Below are 18,807 nucleotides of genomic sequence, written 5' to 3'. Positions count from 1 at the left end.
GAAACAAGTGCAAAAAAACCTGGATAAGGGAACAAGTGGATAAAAACTGTTGATGGATAAAGGGAAACACACAAAGGAAAATATTCCCTAAATTATTTGGTCCTTGATGGTGTCCGTGGAGACGCCGCTCCAGCTTGGATTCTGGGTGGGGATCGGGATCCGGAGCCGGGATCGGCGCTGGAAGTGCTTCCCAAGGATCCCTGAGCTGTGTGTGAGGGTGGGATGTTCCCAACACCTTTGGCTCAGTGGCTGGAAGAGAACAGGAAAGGGATGAGGATGTGTGGAAATGCTCAGCTGGGTCTTTCCATCCAATTCCTGGGATTTGGGACAGAGCTGGGAAAGGGATGGGATCCAGCTAATCCAAGTCTATCCATGGACAGGGGATGGGAATTTCCTGGGGCAGGGCAGCTCAGCTTCATCCCAAACCCCATCCCAACATCCCAACCCTCTCCCTGCCCACCACCAGCATCCCCAGGGCCAATTCCCACAAATCCCAGCTCCAGCTCCCACCTTTGGGATCATCCATGGGAACCATCCGCGTTCAGCCGCGCGTCCCTGGCTGCTCTCAGGGAAGCGGCCGGAATTCCATCCTCCGGCATCCCTCGGGATGGGAATGCTCCGAGTGTCCCCGGGCCGGGTGCTCAGCCTGTGGGGACGACGACGGGAGGCTCCACCTCCTCATTCCCGGCGGGATGAGCTTCCATGGGAATATCCGTCTCCGTCACCGCGTAGCCCTGCCCGGTGCACCTGCGGAGGGAAGAGGAGCGTCGGTGCCATTCCAAGGTTTTCCTTTGGAAAGCACAGAAGCTTTGGAAAACTCATCCTTACTTCCTCCTCCAGCAGCAGGCGGCCACAATTCCAGAGGCCAGCAGCACCAGGAATCCTGCAGGATGGAGACACGGAGTGAGGAACATCTCCCAAGCCACGGCCGAGGAATTCCACCAAAATAACTCCAGAAGGAGCCAAACACCATCACAAGGTGCCCTCCCCACCCCCAGAGGGAGAAAATTGGGAATTCTTCTTTCCAGGAAGGAATTTGGGTGCTGAATCCTTTCCCTCCCCCTCCCATTCCCGTTGGTCATGGAATAAAGCTCCCACAGCTCCCAAAAGGGATTTGAAGCTTTAAAAAAGAATAAATAAGCCCCCGTTTCCCAAATAAGCGATTTTTTTCCCAACTTACCGACGGAAGAGCCCACAGAGAGGATGGAAACTGGAAAAGAGGAGAGAAAAGGAAATTTTGAGCTGCAGAAGTAGGAAAGGGGTGGATTCTGGGAGGAGCCTCACTAAAAAGGAGGTTGGAGAGAAGGAAAAATTCCATTGGAAAAGCAGAAGAGCCTTTACGGATCAAAGAAGCCCCGGGGGAGGTTTGGATTCCCTCGGGAATTGGCCCAACCTGCAGCGTGATCCGTGGGCGGGATGGGCAGCGGGGTTCTCCCCTCTCCCAGCGTGGATGTGTCCGGTGTTGGAATCGTCTCCGGCGGCCTGGATCCATCTGGCAGCACAGGGGACTGACTGGAAGCTGGAGAGGGGCTGGAATTCGGGCTGGAATTCGGGCTGGAATTCGGGCTGGCATCGGTTCTTCCTGCTGAGAAAACGATGGGAAATCTTGAAATTCCCAAAATGGAAAAGCAGCTCCGTTATTTCCGCACACTCATCCGACAGCTGGGATTTCAGGAGACGGCGTGAATCGGATCCCACCACCGGAATGTTGGGGTTTCCAAACCCCAGGCTCCAATCCCAATCCCAATCCCAATCCCGTTCCTCACCCCTCTGGGTCGTGCTCTCCATGCTGGGGGTTTCCCAGGAATGAGCCGGATCTCCTTTGGGAAAACACAACAGGGAGACGCCATCAGCTGGGAAATGAAACTCCAACCGGTTTGCTGAGTCAGTCAAAATTATTTTATTCAATATTTTATTGGATATTTATTTTTTTTTATTTTATCCAATTATTTTATCCAACATTGACGTCCGGGGGAAATATCACAAATTCTGGATGTTTGTTGTCAAATTTTAATATTTTTTTACATTTTAGCAAAAAAAGGAATTAATGTTCATTGGCTTCAAGTTCTTAATTACCGTTCTATTGATGAATAATTGACCCCTTTTTAATTATCCTAATTAATCCGTATTTTCAGCCTTTTAATTATGTTTTCCCAGACCTCTGCGTTATCCAAAGTCTTTTTCTGGTTTATAAATTCCACATTCCCGGTGTTCCATCCTCCACAATAAATTCCTTTCCCAGGATTTAACTTTCTCCCTCAGCTCTGGGAGCACTGAGGGACGTGAGGTCCTAAATTTTTGTTTTCCCACCCATCACCCGCGATCTGTTAGGAATTCCACGGATTCGATTCCGTAATTCGCCCTCCATTTCTGAATCTTTTGGAAGAAACAGAGCTCACGTTTCTTCCCATCCTCTGGTTCTGGAGCTGTCCCAGATCCCAAATTCCTGGACTTACGGATGCACTGGAGCGTGGGGTCGGTCCAGCGGGGCTCGGAGCCGTTCCAGAGGATGCACTGGATGAGGCTGGAGGTCCCGGCTTTCCGTTTATATCCGGGATTGCAGGAGTAGCGCAGGCGGGAATTGAGCTCCGTGCGATTCCCAGCCTCGATGCGAGCGTTGGCCACGGCTTTGGGGCGGCTGCATCGCGCTGGAACGGGAATGGGATGGGAAAAAAAAAAGATGGAATTACGAAAGGAGATCGGACAACTTCTGGCTGTGCTGGGGAATTCCCCACTCCTCATCCCTGGAATATCCAAGGAGAGGTTGGACAAGGCTTGGAGCAGCCTGGGGTAGCGGGAGGTGTCCCTGCTATGGTAGGACATGGAATGAGCGATCCCTGAATTCCCTTCCGACCCAGAATTCCATAAATCCCTGCATGGGGATGGATATAGGGATTCATCCATGCAGAAATAAAGGGATGTGTCAGATGCAGGGAATGGAGACAGGGAAAACATTCCCAACATTTTTGGGATCATTTATAGCAGCTCCTCCAGAGGCTGGAGAAAGGGAAAACTCCACTTCCGACATCTTTGTGGTCGTGTGTGGCAGCTCCTCCAGCCAGCCAGGAATTTTTATGGAATTCCATCCCCTTTGCAGTGACTGTCCCAGGCCAGCAGCCGCTGAATTCCAGCCGCTGAATTCCAGCTGCACTTGCCGCTCCCATCCTCCTCCACTCATTTCACAGCTGGACATGAAAAATTCCAGGTGCTGTCGAGTCCTCCAGCCACTTCCCAGGGTTTTTTTTCCCCCTCTGGAATGTGGAAGCTGAAATCCAAGTATCCCAGGCAGTGGGACAGGGACGGATTTTGTGGCTTTGCTTTTCCCCAGAGGAGCTCCCGCTTCCCCTTCATCCTCGGGATGAGCTCGGTTCTGTACCAGGATGGTGAAAATTCCCGACTTTGCTGGTGCAGTCGGGAAAATTCTGTGGTGCCAGCACCCGGATCCGTGTGGGAACGGCTTCTCCATGATCCTGGCTGCTGGAAACTCCCAAATCCCAATGGGAGCCAGCACAGAGAGCTGGAGAGAGGTACGGTGGGATGGGATGGGATGGGATGGGATGGGATGGGATGGGATGGGATGGGTATATGGAATCAGGGATAGGATGTAGGAATGCATGGATGGATGATGGATGATGGATGGATGGATGATGGATGATGGATGGATGGATGGATGGATGGATGGATGGATGGATGGATGGATGGATGATGGATGGATGGATGGATGGATGGATGGATGGATGGATGGATGATGGATGTATGATGGATGATGGATGGATGGATGGATGGATGGATGGATGGATGGATGGATGATGGATGGATGATGGATGGATGGATGATGGATGATGGATGATGGATGGATGATGGATGATGGATAGATGATGGATGATGGATGGATGATGGATGATGGATGGATGATGGATGGATGATGGATGGATGATGGATGGATGGATGGATGATGGATGGATGATGGATGGATGGATGATGGATGGATGATGGATGTATGATGGATGATGGATGGATGGATGGATGATGGATGGATGATGGATGATGGATGATGGATGGATGATGGATGATGGATGGATGATGGATGATGGATGGATGGATGATGGATGGATGGATGGATGGATGGATGATGGATGGATGGATGATGGATGGATGGATGATGGATGGATGATGGATGGATGGATGGATGGATGGATGGATGGATGGATGGATGATGGATGGATGGATGGATGGAGATGGATGGATGATGGATGGATGGATGGATGGATGGATGGATGGATGGATGGATGGATGGATGGATGGATGGATGGAGATGGATGGATGATGGATGGATGAAGGATGGATGGATGGATGGATGGATGGATGGATGATGGATGGATGGATGGATGGATGAATTGATGCCTGGCATGGATGGAACCATGTCCAGCTGGGCTGGATCAGTGTCCAGCCAGGAGGAACACACAGCTGGGCTGGGATTGTTATGGAATAGAGATGGGAGAAATGGGAATGGGAATGGGAATGGGAATGGGAATGGGAATGGGAATGGCACGGCCGTGAGGACAGGAGCTCACGGGGATGGGAATGGAAAGCAGCCACCAGGGACAGGAGTGCGATGGTAATGGGGTGGGAATGGGAACAGTGGGAATGGGAGCAGTGGGAATGGGAATGGTGGGAATGGGAGCAGGGGGGAATGGGAATGGGAACAGTGGGAATGGGAGCAGTGGGAATGGGAATGGTGGGAATGGGAGCAGGATGGGAATGGGAACAGTGGGAATGGGAGCAGGATGGGAATGGGAACAGTGGGAATGGGAGCAGGATGGGAGGGGACAGTGGCACAGCAGCAGTGAGGACAGGAACACCAACGTGCTCCCGCAGCACCCAAAACATCCAGAGATAAAAATCTCCATCCTTAGAAATTCCTGCCCCAATTTTTGGTGCATCCCCAGAACATGCTGGGGGAAATCCGCTCTGTCGCAGTGCCCGGGTGGATCCGGGTGGATCCAGGTGGATCTGGGTGGATCCGGTTGGATCCCGGCTGTGGGACCACACACGTGCTGAACACAGCTGCTCTTGGTCTCCTCTTAAAACGTGGGCAAAATTCCTGGAATCAGCAGATCTTGGAACTGGGATTCAAGGAAACGCCCACCCGGGGATGTTTCGCAACAGCCTCACGACTCACCAGACCTGGAACTGCGCCCTCAGTGAATGAAAAACCCTCCCAGTGCCAATTCCAGCCTCTCCGCCAAAGGGAGCTCAGCAAGAAATCCAGCTGGAAACACCAAAAGTGTCCAAGAAAAACAGGGATCTGTGAGCTCTGTTTCCGCCTTCCAGCTTTTCAATCTCATCCCAATCCTTCTGAAGGCTGGGGTTTTTTTTCCAGTTGATTTGAATCTCCTCTTCCAAAAAACGCCCAAATTTTTCAAACAAGATCCCAGCAGCGCCACTCTCCGGGATCACGATCCGGCATTTTGCACCATCCATGGATTTCAGCTTGTTGGATGAGACAAAACGCATTCCAAGGGGGAAAAGGGGAGGAATTGGCTGGAGAAGCAGGATTTAGGTTTTTATCCCTCGGCAGTCAGTTGGAATTTCCCATGGATGGATCATCCCAGGTGCTCAAAGACTCATCCCATCCTTGGCCAACCTCCCAAAGGAGCTGAGACACCGGGAGCCGACCATCCCAGGAAAACACCTCCTGCTGCCTGATTTTCCAGGCTCTGCAGCCATGGAAATCCCATGGAAAACCCACAGGGATCCCCCAGGCTGAAATCCCACGGCAGCTCCTGTGGCTCCATCACACAGATCCCAAAAATCACCCCCAGACTCCCTGGACGCTGTGAGGAGGCGGAGTGGGAATGCCAGGAGCGAGGTGGGAACCCGGAGAACTCCCTGGGATGTCCATGGACATTCCAAGGATGGCATGAACACCCTGGAGATGGCATGGACACCTCAGGGATGGCATGGACACCTCAGGGATGGCATGGACACCTCAGGGATGGCATGGACACCTCAAGGATGGCATGGACACCCTGGAGATGGCATGGATACCTCAAGGATGGCATGGACACCCCAGGGATGGCATGGATACCTCAAGGATGGCATGGACACACCAAGGATGGCATGGACACCTCAGGGATGGCATGGACACCTCAGGGATGACATGGACACCTCAGGGATGGAATGGACACCTCGGGGATGGCATGGACACCTCGGGGATGGCATGGACACCTCAGGGATGGCATGGACACCTCAAGGATGGCATGGACACCCTGGAGATGGCATGGATACCTCAAGGATGGCATGGACACCTCAGAGATGGCATGGACACCTCAGGGATGGTATGGACACCTCGGGGATGGCATGGACACCCCAGGGATGGCATGGAGACCCCAGGAATGGCATGGACACCCTGGGAGCAGAGCCAGCGTCCAGGGAATCAGAGAAAGCATCTTAGGGACCGGACAAACACCTTAAGGATGGCACTGCCACCCCAGGGACACCCCGAGCGGGAGTTCGGGTACCCCAGAAGGGTAGCGGGGATCCCGGGGATCAGCACCGGCATCCCGGGAATCAGCACTGGCATCCCGGGGATCAGCACCGGCATCCCCGGGATCAGCACCGGCATCCCGGGAATCAGCACCGGCATCCCGGGAATCAGCACCGGCATCCCGGGAATCAGCACCGGCATCCCGGGAATCAGCACCGGTATCCCGGGAATCAGCACCGGTATCCCGCAGATCAGCACCGGCATCCCGGGAATCAGCACCGGCATCCCGGGGATCAGCACCGGCATCCCGGGAATCAGCACCGGCTTCCCGGGAAGTGGAGCGAGCACCTTCGGGAGCGGAGCAAACACCTTAGGGATGCCATGGGCACCTCAGGGTTAACGTGGGCACCCCAAGTGGGGGCTCAGGTTCTCCAGGGAATGGCGTGGCTCCTCCAGGAAGCAGAACGGATTCCTCAGGAAGCACCACGGGCATCCCAAGGAGCGGCGCGGGCAATTTGGGGATAGCGCGGGCATCCCGGGAATCGGAGCGAGCATCTCCGGGACAGGAGCGAACAGCTTAGGGATGGCATTGACACCCCAGGGATAGTGAGAACTCCCAGGGAGCTTGGGAAGCCCAGGGAGTGGCGTGATTCCCGGCGGAAGTCCAGCAGGCTCACGTGGGAACGGAGCGGGAATCCCGGGGAGCAGCGCGGACATCCCGGGAAAACGGAGCTCGCACCTCCGGGACGGAGCGGACAGCCCGGGGAAGGTTTAGGGACCCAGGAAAGGGCGCGGGCACCCCGGGGAAGGTGTGGAGATCCCGGGGAAGGCTCGGGCGAGCCGGGGAGCCCGGGGCAGCTCCGCTTACCGGTGTCGGCGGCGGCGCGGAGCAGCAGCAGAGCGGCCGTAGCGCAGAGCAGCGGCAGCAGCGGCCGTGCCATGGCACCGGCCCGGGGACAGCTCCGGGATCTCCTGCGGGAGATCCGTGGCCCTTCCCTGCCGCTGCTGTCGCGGTTCCCGAGCGGTTTCGCTTTCGCTTTCGGGACGGTGCCACCGGGAGGGACGCGCCGCCCTGCCGGGATGGGGAGCCAGGGACGGGCAGGGAATGCTGAGAGAGCTGGGGTTGTTTATCCTGGAGAAAAGGAGACTCGGGAGTGACCTTGGCGCTCTCTAAACTCCCTGGAGGGAGTCTGGGGTCAGCTGGGCGTTGGGCTCTTTATCCAGGCAAGAGATGACACAGCCTCAAGCTGCGCCAAGGGAAATACAGGCTGGGTTTAGGAAATTAGGAAAAAGATTTTTACAGGAAGGGTGATAAAATAGTGGAATTTTCTGTCTGGGGAGGTGGTGAAGTCACCACCCCTGGATGTGTTTAAAAAAGCCTGGATGTGGCACTGGGTGCTGTGGTTTGGTTGAGGGGTTGGGGCTGGGTTGGACTCGATCTTGGAGGTCTTTTCCAACCCGGTGATTCTGTTGAATTCTGTTGAAGGAGGGGTCCGGGAGGGGCGAGTGGGGGCGGCAATGCCGGGGAGAATTCGATGTCAAGGGGGAATTCGATGCCCGGGGGGAAATTCGGTGTCCAGGGGGAATTCGGTGTCCAAGGGGAATTCGGTGTCCGGGGGGAATTCGATGCCCAGTGGAATTTGATGCCCGGGTGGCATTTCGGTGCCTGGGGGGAAATTCGGTGTCCGGGGGGAATTTGATGCCCGGGGGGAAATTCGGTGTCCAGGGGAAATTCGGTGTCCAGGGGAAATTCGGTGTCCGGGGGAAATTCGATGTCCAGGGGAAATTCGGTGTCCGGGGGAAATTCGGTACCTGGAGGGGAATTCGATGCCCGGGGGAATTCGGTGTCCGGGGGAAATTCTGTGTCCGGGAACACAATACCCGGAAAGAGATGAAATACAGGGGGGTGAGGGGCATTCATTGTCATGGGGGGATGGAGAGATTCCCGGGAGGATGAAGCAGCCCGGGAATGGAATAGCGGGAGGGGTGGGGCTGCAATCCCGGGATGCAGCAGCTGAAGGGATGGAATAACCCGGGAATACGAAACCGAGGGAGCGGGGAGAGTGCGGAATTCGGGACCTAAAGAGGGATGCGATTCCCGGCGAGTGGTGGGGAGGGGATGCAACATCCACGGGATGTGAGATCCCTGAGGGGGACAGGATGAAACGTTTGGATTCGTGATCCAGGGAGTGAAGTGTCAGGGGTGGGAGGGAGGGGATGGGATAACCCTGGAGGAAACAGTGCCTGGGGGGGGATGCGGCATCGGGGTCACCGCAACACCCAGGAGGGTCTGGTACCCCTGAGATGGAACAGCTGGAGAAGGGATGGAACAGCTTGGGAATGGATGGAATATCTTGGGAAGGGATGGAACAGCTGGGGAAGGGATGGAACAGCTTGGGAAGGGATGGAATATATTGGGAAGGGATGGGATATCTTGGGAAGGGATGGAACAGCTTGGGAAGGGATGGAGTATCTTGGGAATGAATGGGATATCGTGGGAATGGATGGAACATCTGGGGAAGGGATGGAACAGCTTGGGAATGGATGGAATATCTTGGGAAGGGATGGGATATTTTGGGAATGAATGCAATATTTTGGGAAGGAATGGAATATTTTGGGAAGGGATGGAATATCTTGGGATGGGATACAATAATTGGGAAGGGATGGAATCCCAGCAGGAGATGAGGCAGTGCTCCCTCATTCCGAGGGAATCGCTGTGGCCTGGGGGGGATGCAGCTCCTCCCTCCCATGCCTGGCCATGGATCCAGTGGAATTCCATGTCCTTGGGATCAGGAATCCCAGCACTGGAGCGTGCACACAAACCTCAACACCGGTAAACAAGCTGTGATCCAGCCCTGGAAGATCCGCAGAGCTCCTGCGGTCGGGCTCCATCCCGCAGCATTCCCGGGATCCCACAGATCCTGCACTCAACAAATCCTCCCCACTTCAGCTCCTTGGATGGAAATGTGGGAGTTCTGCTCCAGCTTTGGGCTCTCCCAGATTCCCTGGATGGGCTGGGATCCCACTGGATGAGAGTTGGATGAAAATGTGGGAGTTCTGCTCCAGCTTTGGGCTCTCCCAGATTCCCTGGATGGGCTGGGATCCCGCTGGATGAGAGTTGGATGAAAAGCAATCAGCAGGGCAGGGCTCACAGCGCTTTGTGCCAGAGCTGAGCGCGATAATCTCAGGTTTTGGTTAAGAAAATTGGATCTGGGAAGACTTTGCCTTTCTTCTCAAGAATTCCTAAAAAAGATGTAAAAAATCTGATTGCATCCTAAATTTCCAGGTGAGGATTTTGGTGGTGCTGATGCAAACGAGCTCTGCAGATGCTGAACTTCCAGAAGATCAGCACAGTCAGTGCTGAGGAATCCAGACTTTTCCATGCTTGGACTGTGAGGGTGTGAAAATAATATTTGATTATTTAATTATTGCACTGAGATGAAATGATTTGAAGGATTGAGATGTCTGAGGGGAAACCTGGAGTGAGGAAAGCTGCTCTGACCCTGTGGGTGTGGGGTGGAGCTGGGTTCATTCCCAGCTCAGGAATTGTGAATTCCAGAGCAGCTCCAGGATGGTCAGACAGGGAATTTTCCCTGACAGGATGATTTGTGGGATCATCCCACCAATCCTTGCCTGGTCCCTGTGTCAGGGAGGTCTTTGTGCACTCCCCGAGGTGCAGCACCAGGACAAGGATCCTAAATCATCCCTCCCTCGGGGCAGGGAGAAATCCAAGGGCTGAACATCTGGATTTCCAAAGGAATTCACCACCCCACATCCGAGTTCATATTTCAGGGCTTTGAACATCTGAGGAGCAATTTTGGTGTTGGGTTGGCACCACTGTTATCGATGGGATTGGCAAAAGCAGGTTTTGATATAAATTTCATGGAATTATGGAAAGGTTTGGGTGGGAAGGGATCTTAAAATCATCTTTTTCCATCCCTCTGCAATGAGCAGGGACATCTTCCACCATCTCAGGGTGCTCCAAGCCCAACCAACCTTTCCTTGGACACTTCCAGGGATCCAGGGGCTACTCTGGGAATTCCAAGGATGGCATGGACACCTCAGGAATTCCAGCTGGGAATTCCTTCCCCATATCCCATCCATCCAGGACCAGGCTTTGTCCTCCAGGTGCTCACCTGGAGAAGGGAAGGATCCAGGGAGAGCTTCCAGCACATTCCAGGAGATAAAGGGGATCCAGGAGAGCTGGAATTTGGGAAAGGCCTGGAGGGGCAGGAGCCAGGGAATGGCTCCAGATTGGAAAAGGGGAATTTGGGGTGGGATTTTGGGAATTCCCAGAGCAGCTGTGGCTGCCCCAAATCCCAGGAATGGCCAAGGAAGGGTTGGAGCAGCCTGGGATGGTGGGATTGGAATGGGATGGGATTGAAGGTCCCTGGATCCCATCCCAAAGCATTCCGGGATTCTGGGATTTGGGAGGCTCCGAATCCATCCCGAGGGATTTTTCTGGGAAATGGGGATGGGAAAGAGAGGGAAAGGGAAGGGGGAGCCTTGGTGGCTTCCTGAGATTGCAAGGGAAGGCCCCGGGTCCATCAATTCCTTGGAGAGGAGATGGATCCAATGTCAGGCTCTGGAGCCAGGCTGGGAGAGCTGGGAATGTTCTCCTGGAGAAGGGAAGGATCCAGGGAGAGCTTCCAGCACATTCCAGGGCCTGGAGGGGCTCTGGGAGAGCTGGAATTTGGGAAAGACCTGGAGGGACAGGACACAGGGAATGGATCCCACTGCCAGAGGGCAGGGATGGATGGGATTTGGGAAGGAATTCCTGGCTGGGCTGGAATTCCCAGAGCAACCCCTGGATCCCTGGAATATCCAAGGCCAGGCTGGAGCAGCCTGGGATGGTGGGAGGTGTCCGTGGCACTGGGTGATCCCTGAGATCCTTTCCAAGTCATTCTGTAATTCCATGATTTCCCGTAAATCATCAGGAAGTTTCTACCCTGGCCACAACCCAAACTGGGAATTACTGGAGGGTTTGTTTTTTTTTCAAAGCTCTGCTAACAATGGTAATTTTCCACTTGGGCTGATTCCAAGCAGTGAAATTCCAACGCCTTCAGGGAATAAGGGATCATCCCTCGTTCCTCACCTTGCTCAGGAAACCGGGAGCCTTGGTATGGAAAATTTCTCCCAATTTTTCCACACTCAAGTTCCTTCCCCATCCAGGTGGGAATTCCTGAGGCCCCAGAGCAGCTCCAAGGAAGGAGAAGCTGGGGGGATGCACCACCACAAGTGGTGGAGGAATTCCAGGTTTTTCCTGGGATGTAGCTCATGGAAGGGTTGTGTTGGTGGCTGTGACTCTTGAACTGGAGATTTTTGGGTAGGAAAAGCTGGGTTTTAAGTCAGGATTAAAGATCAATCCAGTGTCCAAAGGGAGACAAACTCCTTGTTTCATCAGGGATGAGGATGGACAAAAATATTCCTTTGAATTAATTTTCCAGCAAACAGAAATCAAAACTCTGCCTCAAGGAACAGAATGACCCAAAATCCCAGTAATGAACCAGATTTTGTTTTCCTTTGAGGATTTAATCAGGAATTACTTCATTTCTTATCAGTTCTCCCAGGTTCCTGCACCGAGTACATAAAACCAGCTCGGGATGTGAGTTGATCCTCCTGGGATTATTTGGGAATGTGGTAAAATGGTTGCAAGAAAAGATTTGTGAAGCTCAGGTTGGCAGTCTGAGATGATTTCCCATCAAGTTAATTGCTTTCATTTTAATTAGCAACTATTAATCCAGCAAGAAGCAGTTGATGGGCCTGGATTCTGTCCCAGAGCAGCGCTGCCAATTGCGCTTGGAGACACCTGGAAAAGTCAAAACATTGCCCTGGAAATTAAAAGGGATGGAGAAAGGAAAAAATTCCAGTGGTAACATTTTGTGTTATGAGAATTAGGAAAATTTTGAGGCTCTGGAGGAGGAGGAGGAAAAAGAAGAGGAGAGGGAGGAGGAGGAGGAGAGGGAGGAGAAGGAGAAGGAGAAGGAGAAGGAGAAGGAGGAGGAGGAGGAGGAGGAGGAGGAGGGGAAGGAGGAGAAGGAGGAGGAGGAGGTTGCAGTCAAGGTCATTCTCATAAAAGCTGAAGTTGCTGCCAAAATTCCCTATTTTGGCTGGAATTTGGCAGAGTTGGTAAAAACAAGAGGTTTTTGCTGCCCAACAGAACATCCTGGCTGTGGGAACCAGCATTCACAGCCTCAGGCTGGAGAGATTCCAGCCTTTCCAGAGCTTTCCAAGGGAAACATCTCCACGCTGGAGTGCTGGAAGTGAGATCTTCCAGCCAGAGGAGCAGCAGGGTGGGCTCAGCTCAGCTCAGCTCAGGGGATCTCCAGGGGAATTTTTTTGGAACTTCAGCTCCTTTTCCGTGGGAGAGGAAAGCACCCGTGAAACCACACGGGGTTTTTTGGTCATGGGGTTGCTTTAGGTCTCAACTTGTGATTTGGGAACTTCCAGTTCTCAGATGTGAGGCTGATTTTGAGAATGAGCAGATTTTGGTCACAATTCAATGATTCAAGGAAGGAAGAGCACTGACAAAATACAAAATGTGAAAATTCCAGCTGGAGGCTTGGCCACATCCACTTTTCCCTGCAAATAACATTCTCAGAGGGTTTTTCCTGAAGCCAAATGAATTCTGCTCAAACCTTTTTGTATTTTCCGAGGGTGAGAAAGAAGAGGGAAGATTTGTATGGAATTTTCTACCCTCGCTTTCTAGGAATGAATAAATATCCATCACGTGGGGTTTGTTTATTTTTCCCTTCTAAAAACAAATTCCAGCCAGGTGGGGAAACCCCTTTCCTTTTTAAAGTTTAAAGTTGATAATTGTCAGATTCCACTTGGCTCTGCTGTCAACAGCTGTGAATTATGATAGGTTGGGAATCCTGAATATAAACCTGGGAAAAATGGTAAAAAACCCAAATATTCCCCTTGGAATTGTTGCTGTGGTGTTGTCCCTGACCTCTACCAGCACTTGAAAGAAATAATAAATAAATAAAGAGGAAGAAAAACTGCTGGAAAATCTTGTTTGGGATTTGTTTTGGAGCTGTTCCTTTTCCTGCAGGCACCTGAGATTATAAAAGCTCAAGTTTTAGGTGGAAAAGGCAGAGCTGGGAATGTGGCAGGAATAGTTTTTAACCTCTGGAAGTGAGAGGAAGAGTGGGAAGCACCCACAGCCTGTTCCTGTGGGATGGTTGTTGTTCCCTCTTCACCCTGGGAGGATAAATCCTGGGAATAAACATCCTGATGGTGCTGCAAGGCTTTTCCTGAAGGCTCCTGGGGGTTGGGGAGGTGCTAAAAAGAGATTTGAGCTCCAAAATTGGGTTTTTTTAGGTGGTTCTGTCTCCACCGTGTTTTTGGGAGTGTAGTAGGATGTGAGTAAGGATGGGGTAACCTCAGTGGAGAGAGGAGTTAATTAATAAATGAATAATTTTTTATTAAAAGCTGTTCAGCAGAGGGGACAGCACAACCTCACCTTCAGGGTGGGACAACTTCAACCACAGGAGATGAGGAGGAAATCAGAATTCCAGGAGAAACTGCAGCTCCTGAGTGGGTCCAGAGATAAAAAGTTACCCCAGGGTTTATTAAAATGGTCTCATGTAATATTATATAATGTAATGTAATATATAAGACATATAATATGTAATATATAACATATTTAATGTATATAGCCATTAAAATAATTGATAATATACTGTACAGTATATTAAATATATAATATTATATAGAATATGTTATATAATATATATTATTATTTTTATATTATATATAAATGTATATAAGAATATAATAAAATACAATATAATAATTATTATTGTAATTTAAAATAATATATAAATATCTAAAACAATATATAATTATTATATATTATTATATTATAGATAATTATATAATTATCTATAAATATAATAATTATAGTAAACATAATATTGCATTATAACATGTTATATTATATATATAATGATATATAATTTATATATATATAATATACATTATAATATATAATATTATAATTATCATTGTAATTATAGTAATTATATATAATAATTATATGATTATATTATTATAATTATAATAATTGTATATAATACATTATAATATATAAATAATATATCTATATTATAATATATCAATTATCTATAAATATAATAATTATAGTAAATATAATATTACACTATAACTTATGTTATATTATATATATAATGATATATAATTTATATGTGTTATACATGGCTTATAGTATATTTAATACCTAATACTATATAATAAAATATCATTTATTATCTATGAAATATGATAAACATAACATGTAAAATATTGTGATATATAATACATAAATATAATAGAGTAGAAATAATATAATAAATATAATATAATGTATAATATAATATAATATAATATAATATAATATAATATAATATAATATAATATAATATAATATAATATAATATAATATAATATATAACATCATATAACATATGACATATGACATAATATACAAAATACAATATATAATATATACACATAATATAATAATGCATAAGTATATATTATATGTTATATATTAAGTGTATATAACATGTAATATGTAATATGTAATGCATATATGTACAATAATAATATCTAAATAAAATCTATTTATATTTTATATATATAAAATATATGTATTATATAGATATATATTTTATATATTATATTATATTTATTTATTTATATTTATATATTTATATTATTTTATATTTATACATATAAAATATATAAAATAAAATATATTTTATCTATATTTATATATATAAATATATATAAAATATATATTATATTTTTTTATATATTTACATATATTATATATATTTACATATATTATGTAAAATATATGTAATATATATTATATAACACATACACAATATTATATGTAATATATTTTAGATAACAGAAAATACATATTGCATTATATATATGAGATATCAGATATCCCATTTTATTTTAGGAAATAAACCCATCCTGTACCTCCCTTGTTTCAGAAACTCATTCACTGGTGGTGTTTGGGAAGTAAAACAAAATCCTTTCCTTATGACCCTCTGCTCCAAGAAAAAAACATTGGAATTTTTCCCCAGAGGAGGCACAAATCCACAATTCCATAGAAACAAGGGTGAGATCAGGGAATTCAGACAAATCAATTCAAATTTTCCTGGGGAAAAAAAAAATCAGTTTTCTCTGAATTTCCCTGTCACTCGGATTTGGAATGCAGCAAAGAATTCCCACTTGGAAAAAACAAGGGAAAAGCAGATTTTAGATGGAAATTCCTCAATCCCATTCCATAAAATCCTATCTGAGATCCTTACAGCGCTGCCAATCTTTTATTCCCGTTCCCCAATGGAATGGGAAATGATTCTCTGGGGGCTCCAAAAATGCTGAAAGAAATGGGAAAGGGAAAATAAAAACTTGAAATAATCGTGTTAATATTTTTTGAGGTTGATATTTATTTATTTATTTAATAAATTAATTAATTTAGGCTAATGGTTTTGGGTTGATATTTTATTTATTTAATAAACTTATTTATTTAGGTTAATATTTTTAGGTTGATAATTTCTTTATTTAATATATTTAAGTAGATTTATTTATGTTTATATTTTTAGGTTGAGATTTTATTTATTTAATGAATATATTTATTTATTTAAGTTAATATTTTAGGTTGCTATTTTATTTAATTATTTCATAAATTAATTAATTTAGGTTAATGTTTTTAGGTTGATATTTTATTTAATAAATTTATTTATTTATTTAGTTTAATATCTTAGGTTGATATTTATTTAATAAATTTATTTAGGTTGATATTTTTAGGTTGATATTTATTTAATAGATTTGTATAGATTTATTTATGTTTATATTTTTAGGTTGATATTTTATTTATTTAATACATTTATTTATTTATTTAGGTTAATATTTTAGGTTGATATTTTATTTATTTAATACATTTATTTATTTATTTTGGTTAATATTGTTAGCTTGATAATTAATTTACTGAAAAACTTTATTTATTTAGGTTAATATTTTTAGGTTGATATTTATTTAATAGATTTATATAGATTTATTTATGTTTATATTTTTAGGTTGATATTTTATTTATTTAATACATTTATTTATTTATTTTGGTTAATATTGTTAGCTTGATAATTAATTTACTGAATAACTTTATTTATTTAGGTTAATATTTTTAGGTTGATTTTTGTTTATTTAATAAATTTATTTATTTATTTAGGTTAATATTTTAGGTTGATATTTTATTTTATTTATTCATTTATTTAGGTTAATATTTTATTTATTTAATAAATTTATTTATTTAGGTTAATATTTTTAGGGTTTTTTTAAGGTTTTATTTTTTAGGTTTTTTATTTTTTAAGCTTTTTTACGTTGATTTTTTTTCCTCAGTTCGAGGGGAAGAGGCACTGAATGAACTCATTCATGACTCCAGTTATTTCACTGGAAACCAATGAGTTTATCTTAATTTATTTCCTAGGAGATTATTCAGGAAAAAAGTCATTTTGTCAGGAGTTGGATGAGTTCCCACTCAAACAGGACGTGCCAGAAAAAATCACTCTGCTCTTGGTGTCCTGCCCAAAATTATTGTCTGGGCTGTTAAACCTGGCTCAGCAGCACGGGAAGGAACCAGGATTAAGTTTAAAAATTAAACTAAAAACTACATTAATTAAAAAATTGTTAATTACCCCAGGAGTTTTTGTAACTGTCCAGATCGTGGATTAGAACCAGGAGAAGTGAGGAAAATGGGATGGAATTAAGCAGTTTTTCATCATCAGATTCCAAAAATACCGTGAAAAATCCAACTTTGGATAGAAAATTCAGATTATACCTTTGTGCTCCAGCCTCCTCAAGGTCACTGCTGCTGGATTTAGCAGGATACAGGCTTGGATCCTGTTTTTATCCTGAGGAATTGCCTGTTTTCCTTCACAGAAAAGCATGAAATGATTTTCCTTGCAGGATGAGGAGGAGAATTCCAGCATTCCCAACCTGCTCAGTGAAGGCAGCACCGGCTCCTCCAAGGGCAGAGCTGTTCCTATGGATTTGAATTCCAGTTTATTCCATTCAGAATCATATTATATTATTGGCTTTTTGTAAATATTATAATGAATTTTATATGTATAAGGTTAGAAAACTTGTTGTATTAATATAGTTTATTTTTGTTATTGATGAAACTTAGAAATAGTGGTATAATACACATATATGTTAGGCTATAACATGATATTAAAGCACAATTTTATATAATTTTATAATGTTTATATAACCCAGAGACTGAAAAGACAGTCAGAGACCCCCCTGCATTCTTAAAATTATCTTTTCCTCCAAGATCTCCAAGAGAAGGATTTATTTCACCCAGATCAGAGGATCTAAAACCCAGTGGCACAAAGATTGATCTATTGGGAAAGGGGAAAGGTAAAAACTAAACAAAGGAACATCAAAAACTTAAAAAGAATGCCTGAATATGTATGAGAATAAGGGACAATCCTTTGTTAGTGAGGTGAGCGCAGACACACCCAGCCGTATCTGTATATTTTACTTTATTTTTATCTCCTAATTGTCTTTCTATTAAACTTTTAAAATTCTAAAAAAAAAAAAATATGTGAACCTCGTTTTTCACATTGCCAAGGCCACATCCACAAGGTGTTAAATCCCTCTGGGAATGGGGAATCCTGGATAAATCTTTCCAGGAATTTTCCCAATATCCAAACTAAACCTTGCCTGGCATAACTTGAGGCATTTTTTTTTTTGCCAAGGGGCTCTAATGGTTTGTGTGTTATGAGAGTTATGTGTGAGTTACACATGATTTACCTGAGAATTACGAGGGAATTATTTGGGATTTACACGGGAGTTTCTTGAGAGATTAATGGAAATCCTTTTATTTTTTGCAACTCGGCTCAATGCTTGGTTTGCCTTAAACTCTGTTAACTTGTTAATATGTGAGTTACGCGGGAATTAATTTACTTTATTACCAAGGAGCTCAGTGGTTGGTCTGTCACGGGATTTAAATGTGAGTTACATAAGAGTTACATTCGAGTTACTCGTGACTTACCCAGCCTTTGCCAAAGGCCTCAGAGGGTTGGATTGTCACACCAATTCCATGTGAATTCCACGTAAATTCCATGTGAACTCCACACGAGTTCCCGTTTCTTCTCCAGAAGCTCAAATTGTTTATTAATCTATTTATTTATCTCTCTGTCTCTCAACGGAGCCTCGCTCCCCTCACGAAATAATGACGCGGCTCCTTTAAGATTCGCCCTCATTATGGCCCCGCCCCTTCAGCGCGCGGGTGG

The 18,807-nt window shown here is 45.6% G+C and overlaps 1 protein-coding gene across 14 annotated transcripts; it reads right to left on the bottom strand.

The window, feature by feature from the left end:
• Positions 1-112: 112 nt before the first annotated feature.
• LOC131591756 (interleukin-15 receptor subunit alpha-like) lies at positions 113-18,790 on the bottom strand. 14 transcript variants are annotated; one of them, XR_009280452.1, is made up of 7 exons: positions 7,359-7,939; positions 2,457-2,648; positions 1,767-1,820; positions 1,394-1,585; positions 829-1,210; positions 511-747; positions 113-249 (listed from the first exon to the last, which is right to left on the bottom strand). XR_009280452.1 is itself a non-coding variant. In XM_058862786.1 (7 exons), the coding sequence occupies exons 1-7, from the start codon at positions 7,429-7,431 to the stop codon at positions 642-644; spliced, it is 702 nt and encodes a 233-aa protein (XP_058718769.1). In that variant the 5' UTR covers positions 7,432-7,939; the 3' UTR covers positions 158-641. The 14 variants fall into 14 exon arrangements, 7 of the variants coding, with proteins under 7 accessions (XP_058718769.1, XP_058718767.1, XP_058718763.1 ...); XM_058862786.1 differs by having other exon boundaries at positions 158-747; positions 829-883; positions 1,181-1,210; XM_058862784.1 differs by having other exon boundaries at positions 158-747; positions 829-883; positions 1,181-1,210; positions 1,394-1,820.
• Positions 18,791-18,807: the final 17 nt, after the last annotated feature.

Source organism: Poecile atricapillus, chromosome W (genome assembly GCF_030490865.1).
Source record: "Poecile atricapillus isolate bPoeAtr1 chromosome W, bPoeAtr1.hap1, whole genome shotgun sequence".
In the NCBI taxonomy this organism is placed as follows: domain Eukaryota; kingdom Metazoa; phylum Chordata; class Aves; order Passeriformes; family Paridae; genus Poecile; species Poecile atricapillus.
The sequence above is the reverse complement of the archived record's forward strand: the minus strand, read 5'-3'. Positions and strand labels throughout refer to the sequence as shown.

Coding starts and splice junctions, on each gene's coding strand:
- LOC131591756 (XM_058862780.1), bottom strand. CDS start 7,431: ATGGCACGGCCGCTGCTGCCGCTGCTCTGCGCTACGGCCGCTCTGCTG. Junction 1,586..1,766: donor GGAGAGCACGACCCAGAGGG/GTGAGGAACGGG, acceptor TCGTTTTCTCAG/CAGGAAGAACCGATGCCAGC. Junction 748..828: donor GCCTGCTGCTGGAGGAGGAA/GTAAGGATGAGT, acceptor TTCCCTCCGCAG/GTGCACCGGGCAGGGCTACG.